At 47.0% G+C, this 19,945-nt stretch overlaps 1 protein-coding gene across 10 annotated transcripts in view; it reads right to left on the bottom strand.

The window, feature by feature from the left end:
• Positions 1-19,945, bottom strand: part of Ablim3 (actin binding LIM protein family member 3) — a 113,021-nt gene that overhangs the window by 20,930 nt on the left and 72,146 nt on the right. For 6 of the 10 annotated variants that reach the window (XM_005074675.4, XM_040741729.1, XM_040741730.1 and 3 more), the window contains 3 exons: positions 5,278-5,336; positions 2,939-3,010; positions 938-1,093 (listed from right to left, as the gene is read on the bottom strand). In XM_005074675.4, the coding sequence (XP_005074732.1) occupies positions 938-1,093; positions 2,939-3,010; positions 5,278-5,336 (287 nt within the window). The remainder of the gene's footprint in view (positions 1-937; positions 1,094-2,938; positions 3,011-5,277; positions 5,337-19,945) is intronic. The other 4 variants (XM_040741732.1, XM_040741734.1, XM_040741735.1 and 1 more) reach the window with 2 other exon arrangements.

Genomic DNA, 19,945 nt, shown 5'->3' with positions numbered 1-19,945 from the left:
TTCTTAATTTCTAAGACAAGTAAGAAATGCAGATTCTTGTGTGACATCTCCTAACATTTACATGGTGACGGCTAATTTACATTTCTGAATGATGCTGCGAGTGAACCCAAACCATCTGGGGGTTGGCTCTGACCCAGGGGTTCTGGTCTCTAGTTTCAGAATTGGAGTCTGCAAGTACTCAATTTACTTTTCCAGGCCCATTTTAGGACACAGAACTCAGAGACTCTCAGCACTGGACTCTTCAACCAAATGGAACCCAATCCCTGTTGCCCTGTTGCTGCCCAAGGACACAAGCTAGTGGGTGGTAGAGCTGGGACAGATACCTGGGAGCCTACTTCCAGCCCAGGATCCTGCTGCACATCGTTACAGCTCAAGGGCCTAGAATGGGGTGAGAAATCTCTTGGAACATGACTGGTCAGGACCTATTCTGTGAGAGCTATCCCACCTTCTCCAGAGAACTCTCCCTTATCTAGTAGCCCTGTGAGGTTTGAAGTAAGGTTCAAACTGGAGAGAACATGCTTAGCCAGGGTTTAGGAATCACTGTCCTTTGAGCCTAGTATGGTATCACAGACACGGGCTTGAGTATCAACAAGACTTTGCAGTTGGAAGAAAAGCAACAGCCTAAGCAATGAGTAGCTCTAGGCTCTCAGCTTGTATGCTGGTTCAGTAGGGCATGGCAGGGTCTGGGAAGAATGGAGAGCCTAGTCATGTTGACAGGGAATGCTGCCACTCACCACTAGATGATGGAAACACACATTAATATCTTATCTAAAGCCAGCCAGGCTTTTGGATGAAAGCTCTTGGTGTCTACAAGTTGGCTATAAATTCCAGGTTAGAAGGGTCTGGGGGCCAATACTGTGGTGGCCAAGCTGTCTATAATGGAGTTGGCTGGTGCCTTGGCTCTTTCAAGAGTCCCAGAGAGGTCAAGATGCAATACCTCTCCATAGCCACATCTCTCCAGCATCTCGTCGGAGGTGTATCTGGAATGAGGCTCGTAGGAAATGAGGTCAGGACGTTGCACCTCGTAGATGGACTTAACCTTGGGGAGAGCTGCCAGGTCTTTGTAATTAAGGATCTCATTATCCACTTTAGCCTGGGGAGGAGGGAAATGGACAGGAAAGAAGAAGAAAGATAAGAGGGAAAAGAGGAAAGAGAGAGAACAAAAGCAAGGCGCAAGAGGATCAAGCGTCTCTAAAAAAACATATTTAGGCATGAAGAGAAGAGCTGTAGATGTCAGAATAAGAACGGTCCAGAGGTTACCTCTTGAGTAACATTGTTTGTGAGGCCCCAGGCTTTACCAGAATGACCTACTCTAAGCGCCACAATGCCTCTCTGAAGGAAGTATAAATACTACCTTCTAGACATGGGAACTGAGGTGCAAATGTCCTGTAACTGATGTCACAGACTGTAGTCGGAACTCCACCCGTGGATGATGGCTACTGCTAAACCCCACAACACAAAGATGTCCCTAGTTGCAGCCATCTTGGTAACTCCCTTCTGGGGACCAGCTTATGCTCGCTAATAACTTTCTCACTCTGTAGATCCCCAGACTGAACCCTGTGACCCTGCGGTGACTGGCGCCATTCTCCATGCCAGGGGCCTATTGTCTTTCAGGTTGTAAATAGGAATCTGCAGTAAGTACAGCCTGTGGTTACAGTAACTTGTCTTGACCTGGGATGGAGCTCAATACTTTACTGGCTCAACGGTTGTCTGGCATGTACAAAGCCCTGAAGTTAATCCCGGCACCACAAAAAAGAAGGGGAAAAAGTAGCTTATTCTCTGTGGCAGCCACATGGCAGTATTGACCAATGATGAAGTCACAGCACTAATGTTTCTTATTTTCTCTTGTCCAAGAGAAGAAAGGACAGGAATAGTGCCACCGATGGGCATTGTCTGGGGTCAAAGAGGAAGCTGGATGTGAATCTGCATGACCCTGCCATGGTGTCAAAGCCCACCTTTGACCTTTGGGCCTGGATGGTTTGAGGATTATGTGTGGAGCCTCTCTCCTTGGGGATGGGTTCTTTATTGTCCAACACCCCCACATTCTTGCTCTTGGCTCCTTTGCCCTGTGGTAAGCCATGCTGCGTATCTCACTGCTCCCTGACTCTGCCTTTGGCTTCCTTCTGTTAGTCTTTCCCTTCTGTTATTCAGTATTCCTTCCTCTGGGATGCCTTTTCTCAACTGGCTCTGGACAGTCAGGTCTCTTCCTTCATTGGTGATATAAGGCTGCACAGTGACGTTATCTCCTACTACTTGTCATGGTTACAATTGACTCTCCATGGCCTTGATGTCTAGTGTCAGGAGGGTACCAGATCTGTCCATCACCATCTCCCCAGGGCAGATTACTATCACTGAGAGGAAGCTCAGCATACATTACGTAACCACAGGACCCCCTGAGGTCATCCTGCTTAACTTTTGTCACTTCTGCCTGTGTGAATGGATCTGAAGATGGGAGCTTAGGCAGGTGGAAGGGGTCTACTTTGTTTTTGGGCCTCTCGGATGTTTAGAAAGGTCTCCTTCAGCTTTGCAACTCTTTTTTTTTTCCATTTTGACACGTCTCCCTTCTGCGTCTTCGTCACACACCACATTTCCTATATACCAGCGTTCTCCCATCTCTACTCCTAGCTGCCGTCTTGTCTGGTTCTCAGTTAAGGAATGGGGAAGCAGGCACCTGGAATTGATTTTGGAGTGCAGGAAGGTTTCTTTTGTCCTTACACTTGCTCATGCTCCTGGAACTCTAAACTGTCCCCGTGGCTCTTGGTTTACTAGACTGTGTGTCTGAGAACAAAGTCCACACCCTCCTTATGCCCTCCTGTATCCTTAAGACCCAGTATGTCACCTAGAACAAGACAGGCAAGGCCCAAATGGGCTTAAAAACATTTCACACACTAGGTCAGGGGTAAGCAAAGCCCGGCAGCTGCTAAGAAGTGATACATACGCAGATGACTCGGTTAGGTGACCCAATGCTGGACCCAGGGGGTGAGATGGAAGTTTCAGATGTCCGTCTATGCTGTGGGAAAAATGAAGGCAGAGGGGTGAGAAGCAGAAGTCCAGGCTTAGTAGGGAGAAGACAGGCAGAGAATGCAGCTCTTAGGGGGCTTTAGCAGTACTGTTAAAGTTTTCTGGCTTCTCTGTCTCCTTCTTTATTCTCTGCCCCTCAGATCATCTTTGTGTATGAACGCAGTCGAGCAGGCCTAGAACTTCAGGCTGCTGGACAGAATATGAATTTTTTTCTAGTTATCTGTAGCCATCTTTTTAATCAATTAATTTATTTTTAACGTACCAACCCCAGTTCCTCCTCCCTCCTCTTCTCCTGCTCCCCTCACCAATCCCCCTTCTCATCCCTTGTCTACTCCTCAGAGGGGGTAAGGCCTTCCTTGGGGAGTCAACAAGGTCTGCTGTAGCTGCCATTTTAAACAGAAAGTTGTTCATAAAACTTCATTTTTGGGTTATCTCAGCTAATAATGTGTTTGTTTTAAATGAATAAAACTGCTTTGTATTTATTCCTTGGTTGCTTAGTAAACAATGCGAAAGCAAATGGAAGCTCACATCTTGCATGATACGCTGAGTCTTTGCAGTAGATCCTTGGCAAGCTGACACTGACTTAGGTGAAAGACCTCAAAACACCTGCCTCTGCACGGTGACCATGATGGATTAGCAGCCTTCAACTCCCCCCCCAAAAGCGTGAAGCATGGTGCTGGGACAGTTAAGGTCGACTCAAGGACCACTGGGAAATACATGTGACTTTAGAGCTCTCAGAATCCTGACGTGCAAAAGGAAAACGGTCGTGCCTCGGGACTGCCCAGTGTTCGTACATCCCCAAGCATTCTGAGTGGGGTTAGAGAATGGCTTTTGTCAAACGAATGAGGACTAGAGGCGGGCCTGGGGATGTGGACGAAGGTGGAAACAACGGATGCCACCACATCACGCAGCGATGAGGTGGGATGTTTTGTCTCAAGCTTCCTGATTGGCTGGAGGAAGACTCTTGATTTGGTGCTAACACATGTCAACAGCCGTCCCAACAACACTTAATTTCCCCTTTGAATGAAAGAGTGTGCCAGCAACACTAGCTAGCATCTTTAAGACTCATTTTCAATGACTAGTTCATTATCATTGAATTTATTTTGTTTTTAGCCAGCGTTGCTCCTTTCTACGTGGCAACCTCAAGTTTCATTTTAAAATAAGTTCAGTTAAACGAGAAGGAGCTGGGTAGCTTTAAAGGAAGAAAAAAGATCGGTACTGATGCAAAGAGGTGGCACACAGTGTCAGGGTCTCAGGAAGAACTCAAGTTTGGGACCTTCTCCAGAGAGGACACTGAGAAAAATGACAGCTAGGTCTCCTTGTACTTTAAATGCGGCAGGGCTTAGAAAGTTCAGGGTGGGGGAATCACAATCAATAAGATGGGCCCTCTCATTAAATGGATGAAATGGCAGAGGGGAAAGGTTAATTAGCGCATCAGAAAGTGTGCACCTGTGTTTTTTGTTGAGAAGATTCTGGCAAGTAACATAACAGACTCTCAAGGGGTCAGCTTGACAGCATGGACGAGACTATAAAGGCATGTTAGAGCTCCTCCTGCTCCTCACACACATCCTAGGAGCCTCTCTCTGTAGCACGAAGAGGCCAGGAACTCAACCTCTCCCTGCAGCCTGGGTGACCCCAACTCCTTCAGAACCAGGGACTCAGATTCACAGGCCTCCCTGGCATTTGTCACACTGCAGCCATTCTGAGGGACCAGGGTCTCAGCTGGTCTGCGGTGTGCCTGGGGACAACACGCCACTTCCGCCTGGCTGCATCACTGCTGTCAAATGGCTCTGTTTGGACTTGATTTTCTCACAGACAGGGCAGAGGCACAATTTCTGGCCCCATCTGCCTCTGGAGGTTAAAGGAATCCAGCCAGTGAAGATCTATGGAGACATTCTGAAAGCTGTCAATGACTGAGATGATAGCAATTATTATTATTAATAAATAACCTTAGGCTAGGGAAAAACCATGGCACAAGTGCCTCCGATTGGCTGCCATCTTGGCCGGCATTGGTACGGTTATAATCTCACCCACCCTAGACACACTTAAAAATCTCCCATGCATAAAACACTTTATTGTTTTCAAGGTTCTTTTATACTTTTATATACAAGATCTTAATCCACCCCAAGCCCCATGAAGTAACTTCCCATTAGGGAGCCCACAGAAACGGACATGCATTTGGGAGCTGGTACTCTGTATTAAAGCAGAGCTTTCCCAACCCATGGCAAGAGGTCCATGGCAGACCATGCCTCTTACCTTAAGCTTCTTCTCTGCCCTGGCTGCCTGCTTGCAGATTGGGTGCCAAACTTCAGAACCTAAGGCAGCAGGAAGATAACAAAGACTCAGATCTTTCAAAGCTACCATTGATCAGTCTCCACCTCACCTCAGTTTGACAGCATGCGAACCCTACACAGACGTCAGTCAGGAGGAGTCCTTTGTGTCTCCTGGCCTTCTTAGCTCCCCGTTGTCTTAGAGAGCGACTGGTATGCAAATCTGACTACACATACACCTTTTCAGGGTGTCTAAATCCTTCTCATTCCTCTCAGTTCACATGGCTTCCTCACGAACTTTCTTACCTGTCGGCTGGAGGTGACTCTTTCCTTCCCTGGGCTCCATGGTTCTCTGAGGTCTCTTCACACATACAGTCTTAAGCCATTTAGCTTGCGAATTTGCCACCCTAAGTATATCAACAGCACCTTCTAGGCAAGGACTGAGCTTTATTTGTGGGTCTGTCTCGCACAGCATCTGCACAGAGTTTGCTTTTAGTGAAGTCCATGGGTTTGCGGGGTGAAAAGAGGAGCACACAACTAGCCATGAGTGACACATAGCAGGTGGCCAATAAATATTGTTGAATGGATGGATGGCAGTGGGGGTGAAAGAAAACCACAAGCCATGGTTAACCTCAGCTTTCCTTTCACTTCAAAGACTTGGGAGAGAATTAGGACTTGTCAGAGCTATTGCACGTAAGGCGAGGAGGTGTCATGGTGTCTATTCTGCTTGGGAGCATTATCTTGACCTGGCAAATCCTCAGAGACCCCAGACCCTTCAAAATTAGTACACTAATGTCGCTAATATCCACATTTTATAATGGGTGGGGGTCCAGTTGGCTGGCTCCAAACCTAAGAGGCCAATTTGGAAAGGCATGAACAACAGGTGGTTGGTCACATGCTGCGAAGCCTCGAATATTGCACATCCCCCAAGAAGGGACAGGTGTCCTGGATTAGAAGGGAAAAAATAGGAACATATTATCCCTCTGGAGCCTCTCCTCTGGTAGCCAGCAAATGGCTTCATTCCTGAGCACCCAGATGGCAAATGTTTGTCTGACTTTGTTTCTAGGTTGTGCTTTCCATGATGGCTGTTGCCTAGGACTAGAATACCAGCGAAGGCACAAGGGTCTGGTGTGAGATCAAATAACCAGACTGAAGGGAGAGGAGACAGGATCAGCCCCAAATCTGGAGTCCAAAGTTCTTTTCTCCCCTCAGCCCCAATAGAGCCTCACTCTCTGGGTCCCAGTTTCCTTATCTGAATAAACATTAAGATAACATGTGGTTTTAGAGATTATTTTTGCCTCCCAAATTCTTACCCTAGGGCAGGTTTTGTCTTCGGTGGCGTAAGAACCCCCCCCCACTTCTTATTGGTTGGTATTCTTGGATGTGTTTAATTATTCAAGAGGAGTTTGGTTCGGTCTAAAGTAACATGCAATGGTTATCAGAGCCCAGTAGAGGGACTCTGGGTCCAAGGCTTGGAGCCAGTGATCACAGGGTGTGTCTGCTCTCAAGCAAGCCGTGGGTTGTGATCTTTTCCTTTTGGGAGTGTAAATTACAGAGAGCATTTCCGGTTCCTCTCTGAGTTGCTCCTGAGTCCACCAGGAGTTGTTTACCACTGTGGCTATGGCAGGAAACACATGTTCCAGGTCACTGTAGGAAATGCTGGAGGTAGACGTGGAGGTCTGGTGAGGTCATGAAATTAAGCAAAAGACAAATAGGAAAGATGAAGCAGGCAGAAGTCCAGGCTGGGGGAAATGACAGAAGTGTGTGTAGGTTCAGACTAAATTCAATCTCTCTCTCTCTCTCTCTCTCTGGCTCCATGACATTGACGTATCTGGTCTGAAATAAAACTGAGCCACAAATGGCTATTAGCTTTACTCTGAATACAAGAAAGCATGCTTATATATGAACTGAGAGGGAGGAGAAAGACTCAAAAGACAGGAGGAAGATGTAATTAAACATGAAAAAGACGAAAAAGTAGAGTTGTCAGGATATCATATATATATATACATATATATATATATATGAAAGGAATAAAAGGGGCATGGAGATTGCTGGTAGCTAGCAATAACCTCAGATAAACATAAGAAAAAGTGATTTTTTTCTCATGAAGACTTGTATGAAATTATGGTCTTCTGATCATTTATGCCCCTGGCCACCAGATCAATAGCATGGCCTCAACAGAGAGAAAACACCCAGTATGTTGACTAGTTTTGAGTCAACATGATACAGGCTGGAGTCATCTGGGAAGAGGGAACCTCAATGAAGAAAATGCCTCCATGGGATCAGGCTGTGTGTAAGCCTATAGGGCATTTTCTTGATTGGTGATTGATGTGGGAGGGTCCAGGTCATTTATGGGTGATACCATCCCTGGACTGGTGGTTCTGGGTTCTATAGGCAGGTTGAGCAAACAATGAGGAGCAAGTCAGTAAGCAGCGTCCCTCCATGGCCTCTGCATCAGCTCTTGGCTCCAGGTTCCTGCCCTGTTTGAGTCCCTGCCCTCACTGCTTTTAATGATAGACTTTTTCTTCAAGTTGCTTTTGGTAATGGTGTTTTACCACAGCAATAGTAACACTAGGGAAGAAGGTGTTCATTTTTTTTTAAATTCCCAGCGCAGGGCCTGGCCCATGTAAATGAATGGTTGGATCCTCCCCTGGTATTTTCACAGTCAGAATGTGAAAGGCCCCAAGAGGAGGGTGGTAATCATAACAGGAAGGGCACTCAGAATCAGTCCCTAAGGCAGCGTCTTCACCCTGGGAAGAGAAGGGGGACAGAAGACTGAACCATGCCCGTGTGCACTTCAGAGCTCTCCGAGGGAAGAGGCTTTCATTAGATTTGCAACAAGAAATTAGGGGAAAAATTCCAGGGAAGGAAAACTAACTCTCATGAATTGAATGTTCTTCTTCAATTGATAATGAGCTCCCATCTTCCACAAATTTACAATTATACACCGGATAGGAAAGTGCTCAGCATCAATATTGGGAAAGGGATTCATCGTATGTCAATAGCACTGAATTGGAAACAACCAACTCAGTCATTGTAATTCTTGTTTCTCCATATACACAAACATTTGACCTGTCCAATAATCCCTATGAGAATACAAATCTAGGAAGAGAGAGATTCCTATTTATGTGTCTACAGGGACCAAAGAGTCTCAACAAATACTGACTGAGTGAATAAGTAGAGAAAAGTGGGCTGATAAGACGAGTCAGCCTATAAAGACAATTGCTACCAGGCCTGTTGACCTGAGTCTGATCCCCAGGGCCTATATGGTAGGAGAGAACCAGCTCCCTCAAGTCGTCCTCTGACTACATGTGCTCTGTGGCAAGTCTACACACACACACACACACACACACACACACACACACACACACAAATAGACTAACACAGCAACAACAATAATAAAGCTTAAAAAAGAAGCAAGATATTTGATGTTAGGCCAGTGGGATTCTCTAAGCTGGGCTTGGAGATTTGGGCAAACAGAGCAAGCTAGTCTCTGATTTTGATAGCTACAATTCCAGACTGAGTGTAAGAGCATTCACTGGGTGGGGGCTGGTCAAGATATAACCTGGGTGGAGCACTAGTCCAATAACCTGGTTACTAGGCCACCATGCTGAGTCCCTGATACCAATTTCTTAGAGGTGGGGCTGAGAGTCAGAGCCAACAGCTCCGACTCTCATAGAACCAGATGATTAAATACAATACAGCGCTCCAAGCTAATTTCTAAGAATACTATGGAGCAGAGAAACCAATCATCCAAGACAGAGCTCTACCATCTTACATGGGGCTTGTTTTGCTTGGACTCCTGGTCTAACAAGTCAGTCTCTGAGACTGTCACCCCTAGTCCCAGGTTCTGTGGTTGAAACCTATTGTGAAAGTTATAGGGCCGTCATCTAGAGACTCAAATCCAGCTAGGATTAGGCCCACTTTGATGCTCAACAGAACCAGCAGGACTAGTTAAGCACTCCCCAGACCTGCAGTGTCTGGGGCTGACAGGATGCTGGGATCCCACCCACCTCTCTGCTGGACCTTGACATTCAGTTCACCAGCGCCTCTTTTCAAATGTCAGAGCTAGACCTGGTGTGCTCGCCTTGCAGAGTGCCCAGTGAGCCCGAAGTTCTAGGTCAGCACTCTGTACACACTTTTGAATCTGAATGTTTTTACACACTGTGGGTTGCCATGATCCTCCCAGTACCTAACTCACAACCCTTCTCGCTTGGTGATAAAGGTGACTGAGTTTCAGGTTTCTGACTCTGCAGGGAATTCTGCCTCAACAGGTTTCTTCTCCAGATGGCTTATGACCATAGCAGGGTGAGGTTGCTCGGCATTCTGCCTCCATGGCAGCAGCACTGTCTCTGTGACATGACCCAGAAGTGACCTTAGAGTTTCTCCATTAATAACCCTATCCGGAGCCAGAGAGATGGCTCTGTGGTTAAGAGCACTTGATGATTTTCCAGAGGACCCGAGTTTGGTTCCAAGAGCCCACACAGGCAGTTCGTAGCTTTAACTCCAACCTTGGGCAATCAGCTGTGCTGGCCTTCTCAGACATCTGCACTCGTGTGCACATACATGCAGACATACACTGTAGAGGGGGAGTCTGTAGACACACAGCGCCTTAGTGAATACCAGACTCATGTGTACATACATGCAGACATACACTGTAGAGGGGAGTCTGTAGACACACAGCACCGTAGTGGATACCAAACTTGTGTGCATGTACATGCAGACATACATTGTAGAGGGGGAGTCTGTAGACACACAGCGCCTTAGTGGATACCAGACTCATGTGCACGTACATGCAGACATACACTGTAGAGGGGGAGTCTGTAGACACACAGCACCGTAGTGGATACCAGACACTTATGGGCAGGTGTGAGCAGGTAGTCAACAATTGCTTAAAGGGATTTCTTTTGGGGTGAGCTAGAGATACACAGATGATGCTTGCACAGCATTGTGAATGGATCAAAATGTTCTTAAATATATGTGGTGAATTTTTATCTGAAGAAAAAAATAAAACTCTGCCCCACAACCCCAGAGGAAGTGGATTGCGTCTGCAGACTACAGGGCATTTCTTTTTCTCTTTCTCTGAGAGTACAGTGTCTGTGGGAAGGGATGAGCAAGCTCTTCCCTTGGCTCTGCTGTGTATAAAGTATCACCGATGCCACCATCTCGGGTGTCAGGGTCTTCCTCAGGCACCGGCACATGATGCATTATTAATCCACGTCCTATGAGGCTTGAACCCTGGTTATGCTTCCTTGGTTGCTTTGTCCAGAGCAACTCAGTCCTACTCTGTGCCTTTGTTTCTAATCCTCAAAGTGGGGATTGATAATATCTACCTTGTGTTTGTTATAAGGATTAATGGACACACACACTCTCACACACTCTCACACGCTATACTCTCACACACTCACACACATTCACACACACTCTCACACAATATACTCACACATACTCACACACACTCACATGCACATACTCCCACTCATACACACACTCACAACACACTCACACACTCACACAATATACTCATGCACACTCACACACTCACATGCACATACTCCCACTCATGCACACACTCACACTCTCGCACACTCACACAATATACTCTCACACACTCACACACACTCACACAATATACTCACACACACTCACATACACACTCATGCACACTCACACACACTCACACAGAGAAATGCACTGGAATAAGACCTACTTATAGTAGACATTATGTATAAATTTTTGTTGTTGTTAATATTATCTCCTCTCTCCCCTGCAAAAATACTGTGCTGGGGCTAACTAGTTTGGGTAAGCTGAAGGGACGCAGAGAGATTGGAGGACGAAGTTTATTCCTTGTCTACCAGGAGCAAGGCCTGGGTGAGCCAGAGCACCACAGCTGAGGGTCTGGAGGGTGTTGAAAACAGCCCACTTTGGGGGGAAGCTCTTAATGACAGGCAGCAAACACTTCAATGGTCAGGAAGTCCCTAAAACTGATCGGATTTAACAGGTTTCTCCCTCCCCTGCTGAAAGATACTCTCAGACAAGCCAAGTTGCCTGGAAGAGGCCCAGGTCAACCGAGCCACTCTGAAGACCTTCTTCAACCAGATGAACTGCCTGTAGGCTGTGCAGTTTGCTCTAGGGTTACAGCTTTTGTGAGCCGTCATTCATGCTGGGGTGGCTTTTGGTGATGCAGCTGTCTTCGAGTCATTTCTGCTACGGTGAGTAACCCCTCCCTCATACTCCTGTAAGTAGCCCCAATAAAACTCATTGTTTCACCAGCTTACACTCTGGTGGCATCCATACTTCGGTCTGTTATTAGTTACCTATCTGGGGTGAGTATAGGTTTGCTTACGTCTTCCCCAAACAAGTGAAGTGCCACAAGACAAATGACTGGCTGCACAGGTGAAGCCTGGTGTGGCTGCCACTGCACCCCCTTGGCATGAGGAAGTGGCCTTGAGGCTTGCTTTATCAGAGGCAGAGGGAATAAAATGTCTGGTAACCACAAACCTGGTTACCATGGAGGGCATGAAGCAGGAACGGACAAAGAACAAAGCAGGATTGAGGGTTCAGTAATTCAGGGGATGTGGACAGTGATGAAAGTGATCGGAATTATTATGATATGCCAAGCAATAGGTATTCACTTTTCCCCTATTATTATTTTTTCTTGTGAGACTTTATTGATGCTATGAGGAGGTGACCTCGAAGATTGGGTGGGTCCAAGGCACAGACAGAAAAATATATTTATTATTATTTAAAATTTTTTGTGCTTGAGTATTTTTGCTTGCATGTATGTATGTGTATGCATGGTACATGTGAAAGGCAAACAAGGGCTCTGGATCCCTTGAAAATGGGATTACAGATGTTTGTGAGCCCCCATGTGGGGCCTGGGAATCAGAGCCTCTGTAAGGGCAATAAGTGCTGTTAACCACTGAGCCACTTCTCTGGCCCCTATTATTATTTGTGACTCTTTCTCTGTTTCTGTGTGTCTCTCTGTCTCTGTCTCTGTCTCTGTCTCTGTCTCTGTCTCTCTCTCTTGTGTGTGTGTGTGTGTGTGTGTGTGTGTGTGTGCGTGCACGCAGAGCCCAACTTAAGCCCTTTTTTTGGTCTGTCTTTTTTAAAAAATTAATTAAGTTTTTTTTAGACAAGATCTTACTATGTAGCCCAACATGGCCTTGAATTCATGATTTGCCTGCTCATCCTTCTAAGTGTTCTTTGCCTCCTTTCTCTTTTTTCCTTTCTTTATGTGTGTGTGTGTGTGTGTGTGTGTGTGTGTATGTGTGTGGAGGACTGCATGTGAGTGTGTGGATATGCATACCCATTTGTGCACATGTAGAGGCCAGAAGAGGATGTTGGATATCTTCTATCTTATTTTATTTTATCTTATCTGTCTCACCATTTCAGCTAGGTTGGCAGTGAGCTGGGGGGGGCGGTGTTTGCCTGTCTTCACTCCCTTATGCTGGGGTTACAGGCGCATGCACCCATGTCTGGCTTTTTACATGGGTGCTGGGAATTCAAACTCAAGTCCTCATGCTTGCATAACAAGTGCTCTTATCCACTGAGTCATCCCCTTACCTCCTTAACGTGTTCTTAATGTTGTGATGGTAATATTGACACGGCTCGGCACTGATGAATGTGTGGCGCCCTAGGGCACAGCCACCCCCTGGGGTTTGTCCTGAGCTCTGACTGGCAGAGCTAGCAGTACCTGGCTGTGCACTGAACCCACATCCTGTAGTTGATCCTCACAGCAGACCTGTGTGGTGGTGAAGCTGAGGTCCTAGGAACTAAGATGTCTTAGCCTGGGACTCCCTTGCTGAGCTCAGATGGGAATGACACCTCTCGCACAGCTGCTGGCTAGGGGATGGCTACATATTCCTTCCCGTCACATGGCTCTGTGTCTACAGTAGGAGAGCATGAGGCCAACGCAAAGAGATGCAGAGAGAAGACTGGCCTGGGGACACTCAAGGGCCCCTCGATGAGGCTGTTTCTAGATGCTTCTCGGTCCAGTCAGCCCATCAATCATCCCCTTTCCCCCTGACGTGGCTGGAGTGGAGTTTCTGCCACCTGAAAAGTCCAGACTAATAAAACCTCTCCTCAAACTCTGACCTGAGTATCTGACACATTCCTGACATGCCCCGAAGGCAATTTTGTTTCTTAGAAAATAGAGGAAGGAACCGGAAAATTGCTGCTCTGGCCCTAATTTTGACCAACAGGAACAAATTGGCTGTGAAGCAGATGTGACAATGTAACTGGCGAGAAAATGGTCACATCACTTTAAGTTTGTGGTGACCTGATCTGAACAAGCTGGAAACAGACTTTGGACATACAAGCCTCAGATACAACACTGTCAAATATTCTGTGATTCAAGATGTTAGGTAACCTTTAAAATCTGGGAAAAAAAGAAAAAGAGACAGCTCATCAAAAATTAAAATGTACTCTATTTAAAATGAAATGTGCTTAGTACAGGCAGACTTGAGGAAATAGCAATTTAGTAAAAGAATAAGATGTTTGAAAAATCTAAAATTACATAGCAGGATTGGGGAAACATAAGTTTTAAAGTTTTTAAGCATAACTCCTACAACCTGAACTGTCACTGGAGAGACCCAGTTGAAAGTAATAACTTTGATGTGTGGAATGATAGCATCCCACTTGGCAACTGTGCCCCAGCAAGTGTGGTTGGAGGAGCTTTGGGCATTAAGAACATGGGCTGGTATGCCATCGTCTGAGACAACTGCAGGTCCTCAGTGGGACATCTCCTGGACTGGTGCACTTGTCACAGTGACCTGTCAGGAAAAGGAGGCCTTTGCTAAATGTCAGCTGTGCCTCCAGCTGTGCCAGGACACGCCTCCCACTACCAGGTCCTTGCATCATCGGAACTGAAAAGAGTGGTCTGAGATAGCCCAGTTCTATAGAGAAGGCTTGGCAAAACTCTCAGAGGAAGCCCTAGGATCTGTGGGGGTTTGCGTTAACTCAGAACAGATTCTTCACTTTATTTCTGGATCACGGCATTGCTCAAAAATCAGGTGAAAGACAGAGACCTTCTTTCTGAGGAACTTTTATGTGTGAAATTTGTCAGGCAGTTGCAGGAGACTCACAGAATTCAGAAGGCTAACTATAAATGTCCGGCTAAGAGTTTGGTAATAGAATCCGGAGAGATGACTCGGTTGGTAAAGTGTGTGCTGTGCAAACATGAAGGCCCGAGTTCGATTCCCAGAACCCGTGTGAAAAATCTAGGCAAGGCGGTTTACACTTGTAATCCCGTGCTGGAGAGGTGGAGAAGGGCAGATTTCTGGAGCTAGATGGCATGTCACCTTCCCTCACTTGGCTGGTTCTAGGTCTGGGAGAGACCCTGACTCAAAGACTAGTGTGTGGGCCAATGAGATGGCAAAGTGCTTGAAAGCCTAACAGCCTGGTTTATCACCTGGAATCCATATTAAAGTGCTTGAAAGCCTAACAGCCTGGTTTATCACCTGGAATCCATATTAAAGTGCTTGAAAGCCTAACAGCCTGGTTTATCACCTGGAATCCATATTAAAGTGCTTGAAAGCCTAACAGCCTGGTTTATCACCTGGAATCCATATTTTAAAAAAAGCTGGACACATTCAGTGCACACATCCATAACCCCAAGACTCCTAAGGTGAATTTGAAGTGGGGACAGAGAATCACCTAGAAGTTTATGGCTCCGCTAGCCTGGAAAATACAGTGAAGTTCAGAGAAGAGAGAGGCTCAGCCGCAACAAAGCTGTCCTTTGAATTCCATGTGAACAGTGTTGCTCAATTACACATCTTCCCATTGACAAAATAAACAACAAACCAGGGTGCATAGTGCCTGAGGAAGGTTACTAGAGCACTGGAGGTTGTTGTCTAACACACACACACACACACACACACACACACACTTTTGTAACACATAAAACAAAATGCTTTGAAGAAAACATAGTTGACAAACTAGTGAAGTGTTGTGAGTTCCCTAATCCCAAGGCCTTCTGAAAATGACAAGGTAGGTAGAGTTTTTAGATCACCTGGTTAGAATAGGTCAGAGGCCTTCCAATGCATTCCCACTGTCTCCAAACTCCCCCTTCTCACAGATTACTGTTGACATCTCCACTTCAATGGACAGAATGAGGCCAAGCACTGGAGACTCATTACCATACTTGGCAGCATAGATGCTGAAACGGTGAGTAGACCATGATGATCATTATGTTTCTCATATTTTATACTGGCAGGACTCATACTTTACTACGGTACCTCCATTAGCAGTGTAGGGTCAAGCCAGGTCTGGTGGCGCATGCAGAGAGGAGATAGGCAGAGGCAGAGGCAGAGGCAGAGGCAGAGGCAGGCAAATGTCGGTGAGTTTGAGACCAGCCTGGTCTACAAAGCGAGTTCCAGGACAGCCAGGGCTTTTACAGAGAGAAACACTGTCTCAAAAAACAAAACAAAACAAAGAAGCAAAAAAAACTCAAAGATCAGTGTAGGGTCTGTCCCAGTATTTCAAAATGTATTCATCAAATAAATATGCAAATGATAAGAGCTGACCTTATGCTTTCCAGTGTTAACTGCCTCAGATCTGGCAGAGGGGAGCCGCACGCGGTGCAGCTAGAAGGCTGGATAAAGATGGCAGTCTGCTTTCCTGGATGGAGGCATATTTAGGTGGAGGAGGAGCATGTGCACCTCATTTAGAGCCCAGTGCAGTGCCCATGTCTGTAGCGACTTGGGCCTTTGTGACACCCTGAACCTGAAGTGTTTCACCTTTATTCTGCTGCACTAGAACTAGTGACCTAATTTCCTGGGGAAGCCCAAATGAAGGGTTTGGGTAACAAGCAGATTAGAAGTCTGGCCTCTTTACAGAAACGGTTGAAAGACAGAATACATAACAGAGCTTAAGACAAAGAAAAGGAAACTTGCTGTAGTCTGGGGAGGGGAACGCCGGGGACCCAGAAGTCCCCCAGACAGACATGAGACATCTTCCAAGTAGAGCTCATCAGGAAGCTATCACACAGAGATTAAAACACAAAGTATCAAACCAAAGATACTCTACGGGGATCATCTGCCTGTCCTGCTGCAGAGCCCCGAGACTAGGTCTATCTCTAATATGGGCCTTAACACTGTGTCTCTGGCCCCGCCCACCTCCACACCCCACTCTAAGGGCTCCCAGCACCTTCACATTCGTTCTGTCCTTCAGTGATCCCAAGTTTATGTCTGCTTTTTCTGCACCAAGCATACGACCAAGTATACGCATTGTCTGTTTCCCCACCACGGCGGGGGTGGGGGGGTGGGGGTGGGGTGGGGTGGGGGAGACTTTCCCCTGCTGTCTTCACTACCTCTCCAACTTTCCTCTCCTCTTCATCTTCCCTCCCGATTGCTCATGCTCAGGATCCTGGTTTGAAATGCCCTTTCTTCAGAGGAGCCTCCCCGGCCTCTTGGTCTTCTGATCCGTTCCCATTGTCCCCAGACTTGCTCCTCAGAGCGCTTCCCTACTTTGTTAGTGATATTGTTGCTTCTGTTTGATTAATGCCAGCCTCTCCTTCCATCTGACAATAAACGCCACCAGGGCACCAAGCATGCCTGCCTTGCTCATCTCCAAGCAGAGTGCTTGGCATGCAACAGACTGCCTGGAATGGTGCGACCTTCGTTGGAACAGATCAGTGAGAGACTGACACCAGCCTCACTTGACAATCGAAGGAAGAGACCCAGAGGAGGGAGTCACTCCTCAAGATCAGAACCCGTTAGCGGAAGTGCTGACACTCGAACTCAGGACTCAACTCTTGGCTGACTCATTCCACTCCTGCACTGCCATTTTCCCTGGTGTTACTATTCTGTGAGTGTATTCTAGCTCAGCTCCCAGTGGTAACTGAAACTCCTGGTGGCTGCCACCCACACATGATACCCAAACCAGAATCATTATGACTCTAGCACCCATGGCCCAAGCCCCCTCATTCCAGATCACTCAGCATCCCTTGAGGCAGGTCCTCTGTACTCTGCAATTACTCCCACTCTCCCAGGAGCCAGAAGGGTAGGGATGGGGATAATTAATGAGAAGGTGACAGCTCTTCTTCACTACCAAGAATATCTCCCACCTCCTGGAGGCATTTCTGCCTTAAGTTCTACCGTGAGTTTTCTCTCACAATCACAGAGCTGTTGGCTTGACTCCATTGCTTAACTCCTTCAGCATCTGTGGGAAGCCGGGTCCTCAAAGTTCTTAACTCATGGCTGGGAACTCCCTGAGGGCAGGGCCGTTGCCTCTGCTGCTCCTTCCTGCCTCTCCAGCTGTTAGAACACTGCTGCACACACACTAGGTTTCGATAGACACAGGTGGTAAGTGAACAAAGAGGGGGCTTTCTCTGAATAGGCATTTACTAGACTTGTTTCTTACAGGGGCTGATTGAAGTTATCAGTCAGGTCAGACAAGCAAGCTCCAGAGAGGTAAGGGGTTTGTTTGAAGTAAACAAGCTAGTAAGCAACAGTGCCGGGATTGAGTCTGAAGCAGTCTAGGCCAAAGGGGAAAGATGGGGATTGGAAGTTAAGCAGGGAGGTAAAGATGTTGACTGCTCAGAGGTGCACAGATGGGGATGTGGGTATGAGGGCAGGTTCAACACCGGGAGGCTGAAAAGGTGAAAGGGATGCTTCTCAGCAGATTTTCAACCCAAGTGCAAACTTCACATTCCTGAGGTGGTTGGCTGTGCTAAGACTGGTAACACAGGGTCCTGAGGCAGGATCACTCGGGATCGTGGAGGGTGTTGGTGCTCAGGAGGAGACACAAGAACCAGATCTGAGTATTAGCCAGGGTCTAAGTCCTGTGGGGGAAGTGGGGAGAGACTGGAGGGAATCTCAGGCCAGGTTCTTGTTTGCCCTGCACACTGGTTCACAAAGACTTTCTCTAAGTGTATCCCTTCTCTCCTCTAAACAGTGAGGGCTGTAGCTTTAGGGTTTAAAGCAACATCCTTTCCCCTCTAACAACCCAATGATGGAATGTTCAAGGAAGCAATTACAGAGTTCCAGAGTGTTTGAAATGACCTCTTCATTTAGTCCCACACAGGAACTCCTGTCTAGTGCTCCCAGTTTCTGCTGATTAGCTCTGGGCCAGCAGGTCTTGGCTGAGGATGAGTTTGCCGTCTTCCCTATATCCTAGGATGTTAGGCAATATCTAAGACATTTTTTTGTTGTCACAATAGAGAGTGCACATTACTGGCACCTTCTGGGTGTAGATGCTACTAAATATCCTACGCACACCGAAGAATTATCTAGCCCTAGATCTCAACAGTGATGAGGTTCAGTAACTCTGCTCTAGGAACAGAAGGCAAAGGACAGCTTGAGGGACTTCGTGGCTGTGGGCATCTGTGGTGAGGACAAAATTCCTAAGAAGACCTACTCCCTGTAACTGGCCTCTGGACTCAGGGATATTTTCTGGGGAAACCTTGAAGGACTCCCACTCCTCACCGATGGTCTATGTGAGCAGTCTTGGTGAGGCTGATCACAGCGACTCAGCCAACACCCTAGATATTGTCAGTATCATTCACAATCTAATTTCTCCCTCTCTGAGTTCCCACAGCCTCCTGCACCTTGCTTGTACTTAGTTCCCCTTGTTCTGTCTAAGAGTCGTTGGCCTTCTCCTGCCTCTCAAACCTACATGGGCCCCATTGTTCTTACTCCTCTCATGTAACAGTATTAGGAGGAGGGGACTTTGAAGAAATGACTGCATCATGAGAGCAGACTTCCCATGACCGAGATCAACACCCTTATGAAATAGGTCTCAGAGGACCACCTTGTCCCTTCTACCGTGTCAGGATACAGCAAGAAGGTAGCATAGGCGTGAAAGTAGGCCATCACCAGATGCTAAATCTGTAGGCACCTTGATCTTGGACTTGTCAGCCTCCAGAACTCTGAGCAATACATTTCTATAATTTATGAGCCAGCATCTATGTTAGTTTGTTATACGCCCTGAACAGGCCAAGACATCAGCTCAGCTCTTACATTTTGAATCTCAAAGGTCTACCATAGGCTCATACTGGGAATGCCTGTTTCTCAGCTGAGTGCCATGGGAGACTGAGGCACCTTTGGGAGGTGGGGCCTGGCTGGCAGAGGTAGGTCACTACAAGCAGGCCTTCGAAAATTATAGCCTGAACCCTGGTTTAGGCCTTACTTGCTCCCTGCTTCCCCGTTCACCATGATATAAATAGCCTACATCACAAGGTCCATTGCCATGAACCCTCCCTTGCCGTGATGGACTGAAAACCCTTTATCAAAAAGAAATCCCTTCTCTGGTTAAGTTGTTCTTGTTGGGTTCATTGGTGTCAGTGATATAAAGAGAAATGAGCATACCAGTTATCAACCACTCACCAGGAGCTCTGCTCTTGGCTCTTCTGTAGGGGTTCTTCCCCGGCACGGCTCCCACCCTACCTTCTCCTTAACATCATTTGTCATGGCCGACAGTCATTCATATGAGTGTTGAGTGATCCCTAGTTCCTGCCTTGGGCTGTAGGCTTGTGATGAGACAGAGCTTCCACATGTTAGGGGCCCTAGAACTAACTGCTAAGTTGGTTTGGGAGCATAGGTGGTGGCTTTGTTCAAGTCTAGAAACCAGGTTTGGCACCTCGGTGAGAGGGCCTCAAATGAGAGGCTGAAGTGACTGTGTCAAGCCAGTGCGATTGGAGGGGCCTTTCAGAA

The sequence above is a fragment of the Mesocricetus auratus genome, unplaced genomic scaffold, assembly GCF_017639785.1.
Source record: "Mesocricetus auratus isolate SY011 unplaced genomic scaffold, BCM_Maur_2.0 Super-Scaffold_6730, whole genome shotgun sequence".
In the NCBI taxonomy this organism is placed as follows: Eukaryota; Metazoa; Chordata; class Mammalia; order Rodentia; family Cricetidae; genus Mesocricetus; species Mesocricetus auratus.
Note: the sequence above shows the minus strand (reverse complement) of the source record. Positions and strands in the feature narration are given on the sequence as shown.